The sequence below is a fragment of the Adiantum capillus-veneris genome, chromosome 11 (genome assembly GCF_014529385.1).
Source record: "Adiantum capillus-veneris isolate H3 chromosome 11, ASM1452938v2, whole genome shotgun sequence".
Taxonomy (NCBI): domain Eukaryota; kingdom Viridiplantae; phylum Streptophyta; class Polypodiopsida; order Polypodiales; family Pteridaceae; genus Adiantum; species Adiantum capillus-veneris.
This window is the reverse complement of record NC_140941.1, coordinates 105,679,082-105,697,370: the sequence shown is the minus strand read 5'-3', so window position 1 is coordinate 105,697,370 and position 18,289 is coordinate 105,679,082. Positions and strand designations below refer to the sequence as shown.

General features: G+C 43.0%; 1 protein-coding gene across 1 annotated transcript in view; it reads left to right on the top strand.

Moving 5' to 3' along the window:
- The first annotated feature begins 711 nt into the window (after positions 1 to 711).
- The window catches only part of LOC147447782 (uncharacterized), a 71,652-nt gene continuing 54,074 nt past the window's right edge, over positions 712 to 18,289 (top strand). Inside the window, exons 1-7 of the mRNA XM_086523498.1 lie at positions 712 to 992; positions 1,067 to 2,825; positions 2,915 to 3,037; positions 5,222 to 5,270; positions 5,365 to 5,579; positions 5,658 to 5,726; positions 6,372 to 6,478. Coding sequence (XP_086379624.1) covers positions 1,560 to 2,825; positions 2,915 to 3,037; positions 5,222 to 5,270; positions 5,365 to 5,579; positions 5,658 to 5,726; positions 6,372 to 6,478 — 1,829 coding nt within the window. The 5' untranslated portion in view covers positions 712 to 992; positions 1,067 to 1,559. The remainder of the gene's footprint in view (positions 993 to 1,066; positions 2,826 to 2,914; positions 3,038 to 5,221; positions 5,271 to 5,364; positions 5,580 to 5,657; positions 5,727 to 6,371; positions 6,479 to 18,289) is intronic.

Here is an 18,289-nt window from a genome sequence, read left to right as displayed (position 1 = left end):
TAAGATATCTCTATGAAAAAGAAAATTGCATGCACACCACGATCCCTTGAGCGATACGTTCGTTTCGAACTATCACACGTTCTAATCCAAAAATCGATCATTATTCCTCAAGGTATGGACAAATTAGAACAAAGCTAGCATCCTTGACCTCGTAGTTGTAGTATCCAACATACTAATTTGAATGGAGTCAGATAAGAAATTCATGATAATGAGACATCTTTTTCATTGATTATATAAATGCTATCCAGCACTTATATGTTGGGACAACCTCATGTTAGACAATACAAAATTTAGTGGGAAAAAGATAAGTGAATTAAGAACTTACTTGTATCCGTTTATATGTATTTTAATGGTCTTTGCCAAAAAGAGGATAGTGGTCGTTTCGAGTTGTGAGCAACCAACCGTGTGCACAAGGCCCTGTTTGAACGACAAATTGCTATCAGATCTATGGGAAAAATATATCCCTACGGCGAGAAGTGCTTTATACACCATGCCACGTGGCCGACATCCACACTAGATTGCAGCTCATCGCGTGTTAAGATTTTGACACGTCTACATGACGGGCAGTCAACAGGTTTCTGGTGCCGCGACGGGTGCGGCCGGTTGCCTGGTCCAGGTTTCGGCGGGCGCGATGGGTGCGGTTGGCCCGGTTGGTTTGGGCCCTTGCGTGGCGACCGGGTATGGCCGGTAACCACTATCATCATCGTCTTCGTCCAAAGGAAAGAGGCTCTCTCTGTTTTGGTTTTCTCTGCTCCTTTTTCCGCCTACTAGCTCTCTGTGCAGCTATTCCGCCATAGCCAGCCCGGAAGAAAAAGCTTTGTATTTTTTACTTGCTTTTTTACCCCCCTTTTCCTCCTCTCTGAAGATCCCCAGCTGCAGATTCTCGCCACAGAGCCCCCATCCCCTCTTCAGCTACCTCGTTGTACTTTGCTTCCGCCGTGCACGTCTTCCTCTCACTCTCCATCAAGCTTCTCGTGGGCGTTTATCCCTGTGTATGGTTGTCTTCTTCAGCCCATTTTCTGTATACGTTCTTCGTGGTGCTCATCGCAGTTTTTGATGTGGGCAGCGTTGTCTTTTTCTGCACTCTGGAGAACCGCTCTCTTACTAATACCAGGACAAATAGTTCAGATGATGCTGTGCGTGGGAAGAGGGCATGAGCGGAAGGAGACTCTTTGTACCCGACGGTCAGAGGCTTCAAATTTATAGTGTAATGCATGAGAATTAGTCCAATCTGCATGTTTGATGAACCACTGCTCATTTACTTCTGTGCTTGGACTTACAATTCTGCGGAAAAGGTAAGAGTCTCGCATTACCTGCTTGCCCATCAAAGGCACTAAGGTGCAGAAACTGGCTGTGTTACATGATTTGCATACTTGGACATGCAGCTAAATGTGACGCATCATTGTTTGCGGGGTCTTTGTTGATATTAGGGTGTGCTGTGGGCATGTTGCTGCCCTCACTGGATAACAGCCCTTACACAGAAATGCCTTAGCTTTCTAAAAGTTTGAAGCAGGGTAAGGACAGCTCCACGATAGTTAGGGCTGGCGCTGGAACAGTATATGGATTCAGGCCACCGGGCGGGATCGTCTTCTGTGACGCCCCTCTCGGTGGCAGGGTCAGTGCAGGGGCAAAACATTTCGCCCGCATCTCTTCTTCGCTCAAGCAATGGATCCCCTTCCACACTTGCCTTTCCTTCCCTCACGTCACCCCGCACATCCTTCAGCACAGATCTAAGCATGCTTGGCAACCTGAACAGCGCAGGAAATGCAGGGACTTTTACAGGTTTGAATTCAGGGGTTTCAAACAACAGTGCCGGGCTTGCGCTACCTGGTCCTGTCAATAACTCAGGACTGGGAGGAGTGCCTTCGGTACAGAGAAGTTTGAGTGTGGGTGCAGAGTCTCTTGGCTTTGCAGGGTTGCCGGCATCACCGTCCCCTCTATCATTTTCTTCTGGCAATTTGGCAGGAACAGGTTTAATGGTAAATTCGCTAACTCGACATGGCAGTAGTAGGCTGGACCATCAAGAGCTTCAACATTTGAATGCTGTATCAATGCCTCAGTACAGCCAAGACTCTCAGCAGCTAGCACAACACCAACAACAACTAGAGCAACATCAACAGCTACAACAGCAGCAGCAGCAGCAATTAGGGCACTCCCACTTACGAAATCAGCAGTCTCTCGTCGTAGGAACACAGCAACAAATGCAGGGGTTGGCAGCAGTGAAGCTTGAACAACAGCTCATACAGCAGCAGGGGCAGGCTCTTGCTCCTGTGAAAATGGAACCACAGACAGATTCGCCTTTGCGGCAACAGGCCATCCAAGGACCAGTGAAACTTGAGCAAGTAGATGCATCATTACGTCAGCAATTGCAACATCAGCAAACACAGACATTAGCCTCTCATGTAAAACTGGAACAAGTTGATGCATCACTTCGTCAGCAATTGCAGCATCAACAGGTGCAGGCATTGCAAGGAGTTGGACCGGTGAAGTTGGATGTACGTCAACAACATGAGCAACCTTTACATGCCCAACTTTCTCTACCAAAACTGGAAGTAAAGCCAGATGTTGAATTGCCCAACTCACTTGTACAACAATCACTTCTGACTTCACACATGCAAAGGCAAGAGGCTTTGCAACTGCAGAGACAACAATCTCAGCAGTTTCATATGAGTCTCCTGCAGCAGCAACGAATTTTGCAACACAAGCAACTGCAGCAGCAGCTAAGACAGCAGCTAGCAGGTCCTGCTAAGCCACTTGTGTTTGAGCCTGGTATCTGTGCTCGCAGGTTAATGCAGTACATGTTCAAACAAAGGCAGCGGCCGCAGGCATGACTCTTGTAGCTTTAATCTAGGGTTGCAGATGAAGGGTGTATATGCACAATGTTGATTTAGCAAGCATGTCTTCATTTTAACAGGATAATGATATACACTTCTGGCGAAGATTTGTTGGGGAGTTCTTTGCTCACGGGGCAAAAAAACGATGGTGCGTTTCACAGTATGGAAACAATGGCCGACAAACAACTGGGGTCTTTCCACAGGTCCGAGTAGTGCTCCTCAAATAATCTTTTTTACTGTCCTGGATGTGGATGATTTGAGAGGGAGTTATTTTCTGACTTCTATATGAAGTAGCTGTTTACACCAATCAAGGTTGTGATAAAATCTTTCAAAGCCAGAGTTTGCTGCATGTTTGTCAAGTTTTTACAGGTCTGATTTATCACATTTATTATAATTTGGGGGATTGTCTCGCTAGTTTTCTTCATGACGCAAATATAGAACATCATATTCAAGAGACTGTTAAAAACTGGCAGTTCTTGGTTGTTCCGGTGCGCTGGTCCATGATCCCATATTGTATGGCATGTGACTATGATCTGGGTAAAAATGATTTGATCCACAATGGAGAATTTAGCAGAATAACTGTCTACTAATACAGGCTAGGACATTTCTCCTGCCACTTAAACCACACGAGGGAAGCAGCAACACGTAACAAATGCCCTGTGACCATGACTCAAGGACATTAGTGGCATGTTGTAGTTATTGTCCAAGCTAGGCATGTGTAAACATGATAATTTGTCATTTTTGTATGGACAAGCAGTGAAGTCAATAGAGAGCTTAAAGCAGTGAGGTCAAGGTTGCATATCATCTAGTGTTGAAGATTGGTTTGAACTTTGAGGATTGTTTTGTAACCCTTTAGCCAGGCCTTTGCCTTGTTATTTTCACTTAGTTTATTCTGCATTCTTTAGTTTATTTCTTATTAGGAACTAAGAAATTGCATGCTTTTCTCATGTTTGTCGTTGTAAGACGTTATCAGGTCTTTGCTGCTTTGTCTCATGTCCTTAGCTTGCTTGGATAATATCCATTGAATGAGGTGTATGTGTGTCTTCTGATTGTGTGTTCAGTACTAGTGTCATGGCCTTTCTTATGGTTTGTAAAGCTCAGATTTTTTGACCTGCTTGTGTAAATTTGGTATGGGGTGCTTGATATGTGCGCTGTAGAGACCTTGTTTAGTTTGTAGCTTGCAAGCAGCAATGCAAACTTTCAAAGTAAAGCTGAGATTTCAATCTTTTTTATATGAAGATTTCGATCTTTTTAATATGAAGATTTCTATCCAAAATACCTAAGATGTTTGCTCCACGACAAGAATGAGGAACACGATGTTAATGAACAAACATACTTACATGATTCAAATTTTGTGTGACTGGAGAAGGCATGATGACATGAAAAGATACGACCCTTTGTGTTTCTTATGGACCTTAATGTGACCTTTCGCTTCTTTCGGACCTTGACTTATCTTGTGCATGGCCTCTTTCTGGAAGGTGGCCTATTTACCATATTGTCAACGTGCTCCTGCAATTCAGTAGGTGCACTGCATTTTTAAGCGTTTCTCTTAGTTGTCAGATGCTGCTTTGGAGTGTTCTAGCAAGCTTTGTTGCACACTTGGGGGTACACACGTAGATTTGAAGCTGCTCTTTTAGGGTTTTCAATACAGAACTCGAAGTTTGAGAGCATCTTTGAGGGAAAGGTTGGAATTAAATTAGCTCATAAATCTTACCAGTGAAAAGCTCTTAGGCTGCACGCAAGGATCTTGTTGTGTTTGGCACTAACTAGCTGTAGTTTCACGCAGCAGGCAGAGGTGTTATTCTAGTGTCCTACCCTGTTGTATCTTGAAATACTGCATGGTAGGGCTATCTATATGATTTAGATAAAATGATACTGTCAAATGAGAGTTGCAAAAATTTATTACTGTAAAACTTGTGAGGTGGGACTTGGTGTGCCGTATACGGTTGTATCCTAAAATGCTGGATTGGATTGATATGGCTGAATGCAGTGGTGCTTTTGAATTGCAAAGCTCTGTCAGTGTATACCTACGAGGTGGCTTTGGTATGCTGCACAAAAATTTGTATCCACAGAGCTCGTTCTAAAAGAGTTGTTTACACATCCAAGGTGTAATATCGGCAACAAGAAAACGAGTTTAAGCACCAAGCTAGGTTTTCCATGGACTCCTAATATCATCATTTCAAAAGTGATATTTACTAAACTTAACAATGTTTTTGGTCAGGACTTCATTTCAAAAATTTATCGTTTGGACAGCTGGCTTATTGGTGTTAATGTGCTCTTCATTATGTTCTAAACTAGCACATGTTGTATGGATGGAAATTGCTACTTTGTGTTCTATGACTAGGAAGAAAGTTGAAGCATTTAATTGAAATTGGAGCTACATGCAGGATGTTTGGCACTGCGAAATTTGTGGTTCAAGGCCTGGGAGAGGTTTTGGTAAGCACCCTCTCTCATGAATCTGATGCCAAGCTAGCTCATAGTTATTATTGCTTACATTCATCTAAAGTCAATTGTTTTTCTGTATGTGCAGAGACTACTGTTGAAGTGCTACCCCGCCTTTGTAAGATCAAGTATGATAGTGGAATCTTGGATGAGCTTTTGTTTGTAGATATATCAAACGAGTATCGCCTTGGCTCCGGTTTTATGGTATTGGAGTATGGCAAGGCCATTCAGGAGAGCATCTTTGAACAATTGCGGGTTGTAAGGGAAGGTCAACTTCGAATAATTTTTACTCCAGAGCTCAAGGTTGGTGTTTACTTCTCAATGTTAGGTTAGCTTAAAAAGGTATTCTGTTCATGGAAGAGAAGTTGTAACATTCTGCAGATCCATTTGTGGGAATTTTGTGCTCGAGGTCATGAGGAGCTGTTGCCACGGAGGCTCCTGGTGCCACAGGTTCGCTCTCTTGTGACTGCTACGTGTTCTTTTCTCAAGCCATACTTCAATATCAATATGCCAATAGATTGTTTTTGCCTTTCTTAACAATGAGAGTTAGGGGGGCATTCAAACTTTTTTTATTTCCTTGAACAACTGAAATCTTATTTAAGTTTAGTTTGTCAACGGGTCTTTCCATTTAAGAGCCTTTTTCTGGCCAATTTATTGATCCTCTTTTCTTGTCTAGATTGAGGCCACATTCGTTCATGGATATTTGTTACTTCTTTCAAGCCGTTAAATCGTGTACACAAATCAGAACCATTTGAATAGTCGAAGGTCACAGGAGTTTTCATTTCAGCACAGCATATTTTAAATGTTGACCAATGTCATACTGTCTCAACAAAACCGTAAGGCAATGTTGAGGTCTTATAGTCTGGGGTTGGGCTTTGATGGACTTTGACCCCAGCTCCCATTGACGATCCACGATGTACTTCTATTTTGTTGTTGTCTTCTTGAAATGAATTTTTACCTCCACAGCAGTTTTCTTCCTTCTGTTTGCTTCTGTCAGTTAGCAACCTGATTTATTTGGAAACTCACTTTTTCTGTTTTCCTAGTGTCTGTGATTACATTTTAGCTTACTTGAACTTGTGCATAATTTTTTTCCAGGTGACACAGTTGGCTGCTATTGCACAGAAGTACCAAAATTCTATTGCACAAAACCAAAATGGGGCTACTAGTCTCACAACCCAGGACCTGCAAACAAATTGTCAATTGTAAGTTTTCCATTTGAAATAAATGAGTGACCAGGCAAGCTTGTGCTTGTGTTAAAAGCAAAAACTATTCATGTCTTTGAATGGATGACATTTTCATATTCAGAGCTATTTTTAGAGTTGATAGTGTTTCTGGATGTGTAAGGAGTATGATGTGCTTATCCCCACTTTAAACTTAAATAGCCCAAATCTTAATTATTTTTGAGGGTTGCAATGAAGAAATATGCAACTCAATCTGTCAAGGTACACAAGAAATTAGCAAATTGGCAAGCAACATAGTGTAGCTCTAGATTTGTTGAGGCCGGTGCCCCTCTAGAGTGGATTTGTTAAGGTACACAAGAAATTAGCAAATTGGCAAGCAACATAGTGTAGCTCTAGATTTGTTGAGGCCGGTGCCCCTCTAGAGTGGATTTCTTCATTCATATGAAACCAAGATTACACATGCATGATGAGCATTGATTGTACAGCTCTTTGTTAATCAACTATGGACTGTGAAGGCTTAATAGCTTTATGATTCACGTGATATAAAGGTCGAGTTTGCCTTTGGAATCTTGATGTCCTAACCTCACTTTCAAAGGAATGTGATTTACGCTACTCAGATAGCTTTTATGGAGGATACAAGACTCAAGTTAATTATTATTATTATTCAGCCATGATGAAGAAGGGGCTTCAAGTGCATTGTAAGCACACCATAGCTGCTCACACATGCTCTGCACACATAGATAAAGTGTGGGCTGAAAAATGCGCTGCTTGGGCTTATTGTGAGAATTTTAGGGAAATTCTATGTTTTATTTCTAGAACTCGAAGATAAAACTTATGATTAAGTGACCCGGACACTGAGAATCAAGTAGAAGATTGATTTTCAATTATGTTCCAAACTACAATAGGCTCTTGATTATAGGAGATGAAAAGACACAAACAAAATGTCATATCTATTCATGAATAGACATGTCCTTGGCTAATAAGTACCTTCTTTTGGCGGAGAGATGGATCATGGGACCAATTGATCAAGAGGCACAACTTATCGGCGAAATGGAACGTAGCTGATCATTGAAGGAGTGTGTCTATTTGGTGACGGGGCAGATCTTTTGGGGAGGAGCCTTGACAAGTCGAGCATAGGGGTCTGCTTGATTGGCCAATCCCTGAATTCATATCCATGATGACTATGAACTACGGAGGTAATGCAAAACAGCCACGAGATTGTGGCATTTGCTCCCATTTAAAATGAGAGCCTCTTTCAAAGACATGACTTTTGATGTTGACAGTATTTTGGAAAAGAATCTTTCGAGTTATTTGGAATTTTAAGATTCTTGAGCTTCTTTGTCTAAAACTTCATCTTTTTATGAAACTGCCTAGTTTTGAGTGTCAGATTCCATGTCATTGCAACATTCAAGAACTTCTTTGCTATATTTGGCTTCATAAGGTTTAGTTGGAGATTGTTCCGCTAGAGGAAGGCTTCTGTCACAACCTAGTGACGTGGCGTGCCCTGTACACACATGCACACCCTTTGGGCAAGGACAAGGGGCTACCCCGTACATACACCCTTTTTGTGGCATGGACAGCCTTGGCATGAGAAAATTTGGCTACAGCTTCATCTTGCGCAAAATGATGACGTGGCATTCTGTATGACACTCTCCGCGATTCACGTTGGCTGAGCGTACGGAAAGCAGGGCTTTTGCGTTTGCGTGGGCAGTTTTTGGCAACGTGGGATTTTCCTACGCAAGGAGTTAGAGAGTTTTTTTAAAAAGTTTTGCTTTATTTGCCAAGGCTTGATAGAGAAAAGATTGAACTGCTTTATTTTCCAAAGCTTTTAATTTTCAGCTTTTGATTCCAGCTTTTGGGGCTCTGCTTTTGCATCCCTTGTACTTTTAAATAAGCAAGCAAGACCTCATAAGTCAGAGCATCTGGACGCAGAGTTTGACTGTGAGCGCTTGCTCGCACTCTTGTACTTTGAACACAGATTAATACAAAGAGAAATACAGAAGGGATGCCAGTCTTTGGGGCCAATATCTCTAGGCACGGAACTCTGCCAGTGTCACAAACTGCTTACGTGTCAAAGCCTAAAGAATGGAGCCAACTTACAGATGTCGTCCGAGGGGCCTAAACCCTAAGAAGAACAAGTAACAGAAGAAGTCCTTCCAACTTATGGAGACCCTGTTCGATGGGGCCCCAAGTGACATAAAGGATTAAAATAAAGCAAGACCCACACACACAAGAAAAAACTGACGATGTGGCAGATTTTCAAAAATTGCGCAAATGATGATGGGCAGGTTGTACGGATTTCCCCGTTTTGCGTTGGCTGATGACGTGGTAGCTGTACTGATTTCCATACATTACGTTGGCAGCTTTTGGGACCAGAAGCTTTTGAGTTTTGAAGGCTTTTCACTGTATTGCTTTTCAGGCCAAGGGTCTTTAAATATGAGGTTAGGGCTTATTCTCTGGCATGCTTCCTGGAGAAGGTGTAGAGTCTGGAGTACCGACTTGTACTGAGTTGATGCAATATAAAGAAATATCGAAAGGGGCGCCAAGGTTTGGGGCCAATACTCTCTGGGGTGGAATTTCGCCACTACGTGTCGCGTTTCGTCTCTCTCCGTTCTGTATTTATTGAAGTGCTAAAAGTCTGTTCAGTCTGTTCTTTTCTATTGGCACGTGGTGCCCGTCTTGTGACAGTGGTATCAGAGCATTAGGCGTGTGCTTTTGTGAAAGCATACTGATCCTACAGTAGAGCAGACAGAGCTATTGGAATTTTATTCAAGGTATCTTTGCCCTCCAACTTGGACTTATTAGCCACTCCCACCCTTACTTCATCGCGCATCGGGCGCGCTCTCGTCTTCACCGCTCATGTCTTATAGGGCATAAGCCATTAAGATCACTTGCAAAAGAAGGATCCAAGATTTGTTTCGAGTTGCTGTTTTTCTCAGAAACAGTACCATGCAGATGTCTATAGCTACCAAGCCGCACACTTGCAAGGACGTGGCAAGCTTTCAAGATTTTTTTTTTTTTGCCCGAGGTTATATGGTTTCCGACATCTTCCTTTAGAGTGCAACTTCTGGCAGACTGGGGTATCTTGAAATGCTTGCCATGGAAACCCTAGGAGATTATAACTTGAAGTTTCTCGACATCTCCCAGTAGATGTCTCTTCACGATCAGATGACCTTGGAGGTCCAATGCGATTAGTACCATGGGACTACCATCGCCGCCAAAGAAACATTGTTTGTCCAAGAGCTGATGGACCATGTTGTGCTCGGCCACGACCCTATGGAATGAACCTAACCCTAATTTTTTGGTGCAGGTTTCAGGATGGAAAGTCAGACGACTTTTTGAGCTTGACTGATGTCGAGATTGCTTTTTAAGTTTAAAATCTGTTTGAGAACTTGTTTGGTGATCCTGTTTGGAATTTGTTTGAAATGGATGGTATCTATTTTGAACCTGACTTGGTACCGAATTGAATTGTTTGACTCTGGTTTTAATACCGGTTTCAATGATTGGTGATTTTACTTTGGGGTGGAGTAGTGAGAAATTATGTTTGAGAATGCTTGTTCATACTCATGGCCCAGACCCTTGTGGTTATTTGCGGGGGGAGTATTGAATGATTGAAAAGTGCTATTGTTGTGACTCCCGGCCCGGACCTGGATGGTTATGCGAGAGGAGTATTAAGAAGTCTGAGCAGTGGTTACTCGCAGCACCTCCAAACGACGCAGGCTGCGGTCTGGGGGGCGTTTGGTTTTAAAAGGCCTCTATATTTCCAGGCTCGGACCTTTTTAGGTTATGTGGGAGGAGTGATGAGGGAGTCGTTGAATATCTCCCGGCCCGGACCTTGTTAGGTTATGCGGGAGGAGTGTTCATCGACGACTTTATGTTTCTATGTCTAATAACATGTATATGTGACCATTTGTGTTGCATTGTGATGTGCCAACTACTGAATATTCCTAATTGGATGAGATTGCCTGGGTATGTAATTTTAGTGCATCAAGACACCCGTGGAAGATCAGTACGGTCTGGGTGTGATGGCTAATTTTACTACGCTGGAATATCAAGAGTTCCGATTTGGACGAAAGGAGAAGCTAACTCCTTGATCAAAAGAGCCGAAAGGAGAAGCTAACTCCTTGATAAAAAGAGCCGACAGGAGAAGCTAACTCCTTAACAAAAAGAGCAAACTGATTGTCCCTCGGAATTTTTTTTTGAGCGAACTTGAGTTTTTTTTGCAGATATGCTGTAATCCCGGACGATTACTCTTTCAAGAAGGGGAGATGTCACAAACTGCTGATGTGTCAAAGCCTAAAGAATGGAGCCAACTTATAGATGCCGGTCGAGGGGCTTAAACCCTAAGAAGAACAAGTAATAGAAGAAGTCCTCCCAACTTATGGGGACGCCCTCCGATGGCGCCCCAAGTGACATAAAGGATTAAAATAAAGCAAGACCCACATACATAGGAAAAAAACTGATGACGTGGCAGATTTTCAAAAATTGCACTCGCATGATGACGTGGTAGGTTGTACAGATTTTCGTAAATTACAATGGCAGCTTTTGGCATTGCTTTTGGGACCAAAAGCTTTTGAGTTTTAAAGGCTTTTCACTGTAATTGCTTTTCAGGCCAAGGGCCTTTAAATATGAGGTTAGGGCTCATTCTCTGGCATGCTTCCTGGAGAAGGTGCAGAGTCTGGAGTACCGGCTTGTACTGAGTTGATGCAATATAAAGAAATACAGAAAGGGGCGCCAAGGTTTGGGGCCAATACTCTCTAGGGTGGAATTTCGCCACTCAGTGTCGTGTGTCCTCTCTCTCTCTCTCTCTCTCTCTCAGTTCTGTATTTATTGAAGTGCTAAAAGTCTGTTCAGTCTGTTCTTTTTTGTTGGCACGTAGTGCCCGACTGTCACGTGACGAATCAATTGTGAACTGTGAATTGTTTTGAAGTGGTTATTTGTGCTGTCGCGTTATATTCTCGGCTTCGAGTGTCCAAGTCTGTTACACTGGTGTATCAGAGCACGACCGATTTCTCTTCTACAATAAATCCGATCCCTAAATTTTTTCCACGGCACCTATGGCTTCAGGCAAAGATTATTCGACTCCCTTTGCATCCAGAGATGCGAGAAGGGAGCACAACGAAGATTCAGGCAAGGAGTACGGCCCGCCTGCGCCTACTCAGGCGGAGCGTCAGGAGATGGAGCGTCGTCAATTGATCGGCGATGCAACAAAGACGATGCTTAATTTTGCGAAGGATCCGAAATTTGCAAAATATATGAGCTAGACTTCTTTCGATGAGGTACACACGTAGTGGCAGAAAACCACAAAACCACAAAACCACCTTGAAAACCCACTCTCAAGAAACCTGCTACTCCCAAGAGTTATACAGAGAAAGAATTAGAGGAGGTGGTTGATGCACGAATTGCTCAGCTTTTTGACGCGCAGAACAAAGTTAAAAAGCACGACAAAAAGCACTGACTTCCCGGGTTATTTGGGTCGTCAATCTACTTTTGAAAAGGCAAAGAAATAGAAGAAGCGTGTTCGATTTGAAGGAGTACCCAGTTCTTCTTCTTCTTCTTCTTCTTTTGACAGCTCTTCTAACTCATATGATTCGAGCAAAGAAGAAAGGAAAGGCAAAAAGCAAAGCAAAAAGCAACGCTTCGAAAAGGGCAAGAAAAAGGCAAAGAATTCTAAATCTCGCCCCATGAGTGACTGTTCTACAGAGGACGACTCTTCAGACAGTTCGGACTCCGACAACAACTTTTTTTATGCAAAGAAGAAGAATTTCTATAAAGCCAACCAATATGACTTTTTGGAAGACAAAAGCAAGAAAGTCCGAGAGTTTAAGGAAGGTGGACAATCAATTAAATTTGACACGTTTTCTGGTTATAGAGATGCTTCGAAGGCTTTGTCTTTTGTACAGTAGTTTGACATCGCTTTCGCCGGGGGGCGTTACTCAGAGCATTCTAAGATTTAGAGAGCTGCCTCTTACTTTAAGGGGAATGCTTGAACTTGGTGGTCCACACTTCTATTAAACAAGAATGTGCCAGTTAAATGGTTGAAATTCAAGAGGCTTTTTATTTCTTCTTGGTTGACTCGAGAGTATGAACGTGATATACGAACTGCTTGGAACCATCTTCGGATGACCAAGAAGGATACAGTCGGGCAGTTTGACCTACCCCACCGATGAGATCATGACACCAAGAGCCGAATAGACTTCGACAAATGAAAGTAGAAAGAGAAAGAGCAACCCAGAAAAGAAGGATGCACGACCCAAGTTCACTCCTCAGGGGAGAGCTCGCTACATCAAGGAAGGGAAGTGCTTTGGATGCGGGAAAACTGGACATATCTTCGCGAACTTCCCTAAAAAGGTACAGAAAGAACAGAACGACAAGGATGTCGAAAGGCCTGAGAGTTCGAGAGCAGCTGAGGAACGTGGAAGAAAAGGCAAGATGAAAACAAGACCGGTTCCAGATTGCGTGGGTATCGATCCCAGGACGTTGGACGAGAGTACAGAACTTTGCCGAGCTTGGGGCAAAGTGAAAGACCAAGAAGCCTTGATCTTCTTTGATTGAGGAGCCAAGGCCAACTTCATTTCACCGGAATTGGCGGCGCAGCTCGAGATGTCTCCCGATTTGATGGGACCACTTGTAGAGGCAGTTCTAGCGGCACCCGGCAGGGACGTAGCCATTACACCTGTCGGCAAACTTTGGTTGCATTGTCAAGGGTATGTGGGGCATGAGGACTTTTACATAATGCCTTTGGAAGGTTGTGATGGTCTCTGTCACGAGGACGTGGCAATTGCTAACTTGAGGAGTTGGTTTCTTTTCGTTGATTTTTGTTTAATTTTTGAGACCCTCTTTTTGAAGTTGCAAATGGTCGGACATTGTATGGCCAATGTGAACGGTAGTTTCACCCGCAGACGGGAAGTTGGTCGGCACTGGAACTCGTAAAGTAAAAGGATGTCTCGGCTCATTTCAAGATCATGCAGGTCCCCCCGTCACACTTAGCAAGTTTGCGGATACTAGGAAGTGAACTCAATAAAGGTACAATGTCAAGGTGGGGTTACCAAAGGAAAGTACCTGACAGCTCGGTTACATTGCATTTTTGGATGCGGTCCTAATGGGCATTGATGGTCAGATGACCAATGGGAGTCCAACGGAACATCCCCTAAAATTTAGGGAACTGCTATTTTGGGCCATGAAATATGTTCGCGTCATTAGCTTCAGAATGACAAGGGGAACATTTTATTACTCTGCTGCAAAGTCAACAGTTAAGAGATTTTTAAGCGGGAAGCCCAATGCGGGGAAATTGCATGTATGAGTGCCAAGTGACACTATTTGGCCAATTTACCAAGTCTGTGAGAACAGAACTCGTAACTGACTTTTTGGAGCAGTTTTGGAGGTTGATAACTTTGATTTTCGGCCATCTCTCTCCATTTTTGAGCTTCCTATGACCTTACCTAGGACCGAGGAGCTCATTTTCAACATTGGAAGGCATCAGATGCGTGTTTACAGGGCTTTTTTGCTGCATTTTCAGTGATACGCAGGTTTTGGCAGCCATGGAAATCTTCCCCTTTTGCATCTATTTGTTCACAGATGCATTACAGGTCAAGCTCAAAAGAGGGGGCGCTCGATTTATGCTGGGGGGATGCATCATTGAGAACCTGTCACAGGTTAAGAGCTATGGTGTGCTTTCTTTCCCTCTCATCTACTGTGTGGTGCTAGGAGTTATGACCTGCACACTACACAGTGCTCTCTCTCCCCCCTACGTACAGTTATGTGATGCCCCAAAAGAGGGCTCTTCATTTGACTGATGTACAGCTGGGTGGTTTCATGCTTTTGTGCTGAGGCAAGAGCCTCCTTTAGTAGGAACAGGAGTAGCTAAGTGCTACTCCAAAAGCAGGCACCGGTGAGGGTCATAACCTCACCAAACAGGTGCGTTTTCAGCGCTGTGTATGCGCTGTAAATTGACTGTTTTTCAGCCATACGGACGCCAGAATCATTGGGAATCGTTCCCCACTGGCAGAGGACAGTTAGGGGACTGTTTGGGGCTGAAAACAGGGCAAAACCAAGTAAATACAGTGTGCTGAATTACTGTTTTTGGGCAGGAATCAGAGGGTTTATGCTAGTGGAAGTGAGTTTCATCAGGGAAATTGGTTTCGCGCAAGTTTTGAGGTTGTTATGTTGCCGAAATTTGGCCAAAACAGGTAATATCTAGCGGGATACAAGTAAAGGATTCCCAGGACTCTACTTTGTAATTTACTGTCTCAAAGTATAAAGTAATACCGAAAGGGGTGCCAATTTTGGGGCCTACAGGTTGTCGGCGTCTGCTCGGGGCATTCTAGCTTCCGAGCTGCGTGTACTTAAGTGTTAATTCTTGTCGCAGGTTTCCTAAAGAATTTCGGGTGAAAGTCAAAGCCTACCGCCCCACGGGCGGTTTCAACGTTCCATTGCCGGGATATCAATCACTTTTTCCTCAAGAAGCGAGCCTTGGTTGTTTTGGGTGAAGACACAGAGTACAGGAATGCGGGATTATACTATGGCCGACAAAGGGAAGGGCATTATGGAAGGGGGTTCCTCTTTATAGGACAAACAGGAAATTCTGCATGTTCGCCCTGCCAAAAGGTGGTCAAATTAGGGCTGATTTTTTGCTCCGTTTTTAGGGTTTGCGAGTATGAACCAAGATGAGATAGGGAGAGGTCTCACGGTGGTAGATTGTCCACTAGATGAGTATACGCGCGACTTAGACACTACTCTTGCCAAGGTCCTCCAGGCTTTGCAGAAATCTCAGGAATGACAGAAAAAGGCAGCGGATCGCCATCGTCGCGATTTGAAATTGAAGTAGGATGATTGGGTGCTCTTATGTTTTGAGAAGGCACGCCTGAGAAAGAAGAAGGGAAAAGAGAGGCTTTTTTCAAAGCTTAGTATGTGATAGTACTGCCCTTTCCAGATCTCTGAAAAGATCAATGATGTCTCCTTTCGACTGAAACTGCCTGACACTTGTAGGATTCACATTGCATTTCATGTGAGTCTCTTGAAACCTTTCAAAGGTGATGTGCCCCAAGATGGGGAGGCCGATGAGTAACCTGGAGTGGAAGAAAACGAGGAGATCCTTGTTCTTGAACAGATTTTGGCACATAAGGATACAAAGAATAAGGGTAAAGTACGAAGGCGGTTCTTGGTTAAATTCAAGAACTATCCTTCATTGGATGCGAAGTGGATAGAGGAGGAGGACCTAGCAGATACTCCTCAGAATGTGAACCTTTACCTTGAAGCTTTTGGTTTAGCATAGTCTATTCCAAATGGAACCCAGAATTCAACTTGGCCGCAGATATGGTGCAGTGGGATGCACGAGGGGAGAGTTACTCCACTCCTTTGTCAACAGATGCCTTGATTTTTAGAATACTAGAGTCACTGATGTCTCTTTGAGCTTCGGGGGTATTGAGAGCTGACAGTATTCTGCTGTATGACTTTATGAAATGGAATTCGTGAATATGAAACTGATTTATTCTCGACTTGTTTTTAAGTGCAGGAACTGATAGACGAAATTACTACAACATTTTGGTCTGAATGATCTCAAATAGACATGGTTGCAATAGGGGCTAGTCAATCGGGCATCTATGAGGTCCTGAGTGGATCTAGATGCGATTGCTAACTGCATTGCTGATAAAATCATGGTGTAAGATCCGAATGATTGTTGAATGTGATTTGTCATGTGATGCCCTGTGATGTCGTGTGATGTGATTGTCGATTAGTACATGTGCTAAATGTGTGTTCCTAGTGCGTCGGTAGTAACAGTCAGTGTTTGCTAAGACTATTTATGGCTTCTGTCTGTTTTGCAGGCGTAATTGAGGGCGATAACAATGCTTTCAAGAGGGGGGGTATGTCACAACCCAGTGACGTGGCGTGCCCAGCAGTACTAGTGTGACATGAAACGGTTTGAGGGTTCGTGCATTTCGGGGTTTCGAGGTTTTTGAAACGTTTTGTTTCGGAGCTCAAAGAAAACGAAACACAGGTTTCGTTTTATATCTATGTTCGTATGATTATACATTGAATACACATACAAATTCACTTGTAAAGACATGAAATACCAAAATCTAGATGTGAGACTTGAGTCACTAGTGAACAAGGTAAGTCGGTAACCAATTGCAACAACATGGAGGTAAAGAAGAGGGGGCCATGCTGACGTGTAAGGTTCAGAGAGAGAGAGAGAGAGAGAGAGAGAGAGAGAGAGAGAGAGAGAGAGAGAGAGAGAGAGAGAGAGAGAGAGAGAGAGAGAGACATTATTTGATGTGCGTGAGGGTCAAAAAATCTATCGATTGTTTGAGGCGGTCTTTGTGCATGGCTTAAAAAATCCTCGAACGGGTGGCTTGAGGTTAACTGGTCAAAAGGGGGCAAAAAAGAAAAAATCAACTCGTTCCGCACGTTTTGCCGAAACGTTTCGGCTGTTTCGTCATTTCGAGGTTTCAGATGGGCTGAAACGGGTTTTTATGTCACTATGTCCAGTACACACACACACTCTCTCTCAGGCAAGGATAGGGGGCTGCCTCGTACATACACCCTTTTTGTGGTATGGACAGTCCTGGCGTGAGAAAATTTGGCTGTAGCTTCATCTTGCGCAAAATGATGACGTGGAATGCTTTACGGCACTCTTCGTTATTCGTGCTGGCTGATCGTACGGAAAGCAGGGCTTTTGCGTTTGCGTGGGCAGTTTTTTGGGAGCGTGGGATTTTCCTACGCAAGGAGTTAGAGAGAGAGTTTTTCTAAAAAGCTTTGCTTTATTTGCCAAGGCTTGAGAGAGAAAAGATTGAACTGCTTTATTTTCCAAAGCTTTTACGTTTCAGCTTTTGATTCCAGCTCTTTGGGCTTTGCTTTTGGCATGTGTGAAGTTTGATTTCTAGGATTAAGTTTTTTAGATGTCTTATCCTTCTTTTGCTTAAAGTTGAGTACTTGTTTTAAGCCAAGTAAGTTGTGTCATCTTATTTTACACATGCCTTTTCTAAGAACATTTTTAGTTAATAATGTTTTGTTTTATTTAGTTTTGTTTCGTAGCAAACTAAGTGATTTAGTTAGTTTGTTTGTTTGTTTGTTTTGTTTTTCTTTTCTTTTCTTGTGTCCCTTGCTTTTATTGTTTTATAAGTGCTTTATTTCCTCTTATAATTCGTGAGTTCAGACTTTTCTGAACTTATGAAGGTATATCCCTTGTACTCTTAAATAAGGAGTCAGGGCCTCATAACTCAGAGCATCTGGACGCAGAGTCTGAGTGTGAGCGCCTGTCCGCACTCTTGTACTTTGAACACAGATTAATATAAGAAGAAATACCGAAAGGGACGCTAATCTCTAGGCCAATATCTCTAGGCACGGAACTCCGTCGGGCCAGTGTCAAACAGTGTGACATGAAACGTTTCGTGGTTTCGGCCGTTTCGAGGTTTCGAGGTTTTGAAACGTTTCGTTTCATAGCGTCAAAAACATGAAACAAGTTTCATAAACGACATTAAATTATATATTAATAAAATATAATAAATATGTATACAATGTAGCACACATGACTCTAGACTTTAATGGCCAAGAGAGAGAGAGAGAGAGAGAGAGAGAGAGAGAGAGAGAGAGAGAGAGAGAGAGAGAGAGAGAGAGAGAGATGTGCTCACTGCTTAGAAGCAACTTCAAGCGAGCACGATCAAAGAGATGTTCAGTATTGATGAAAGTTAAAACACAGCCACTAGTTTCATGAATCATAACTGATGCATCATTGATTCATTTAGCAAAGTACTTCTATTGAACAAAGTTTTTGGAAAATAAGCCCCAATTTTAAACGTTTCATAAAAAATGCCTGTCCGTTTAATGCGTTTC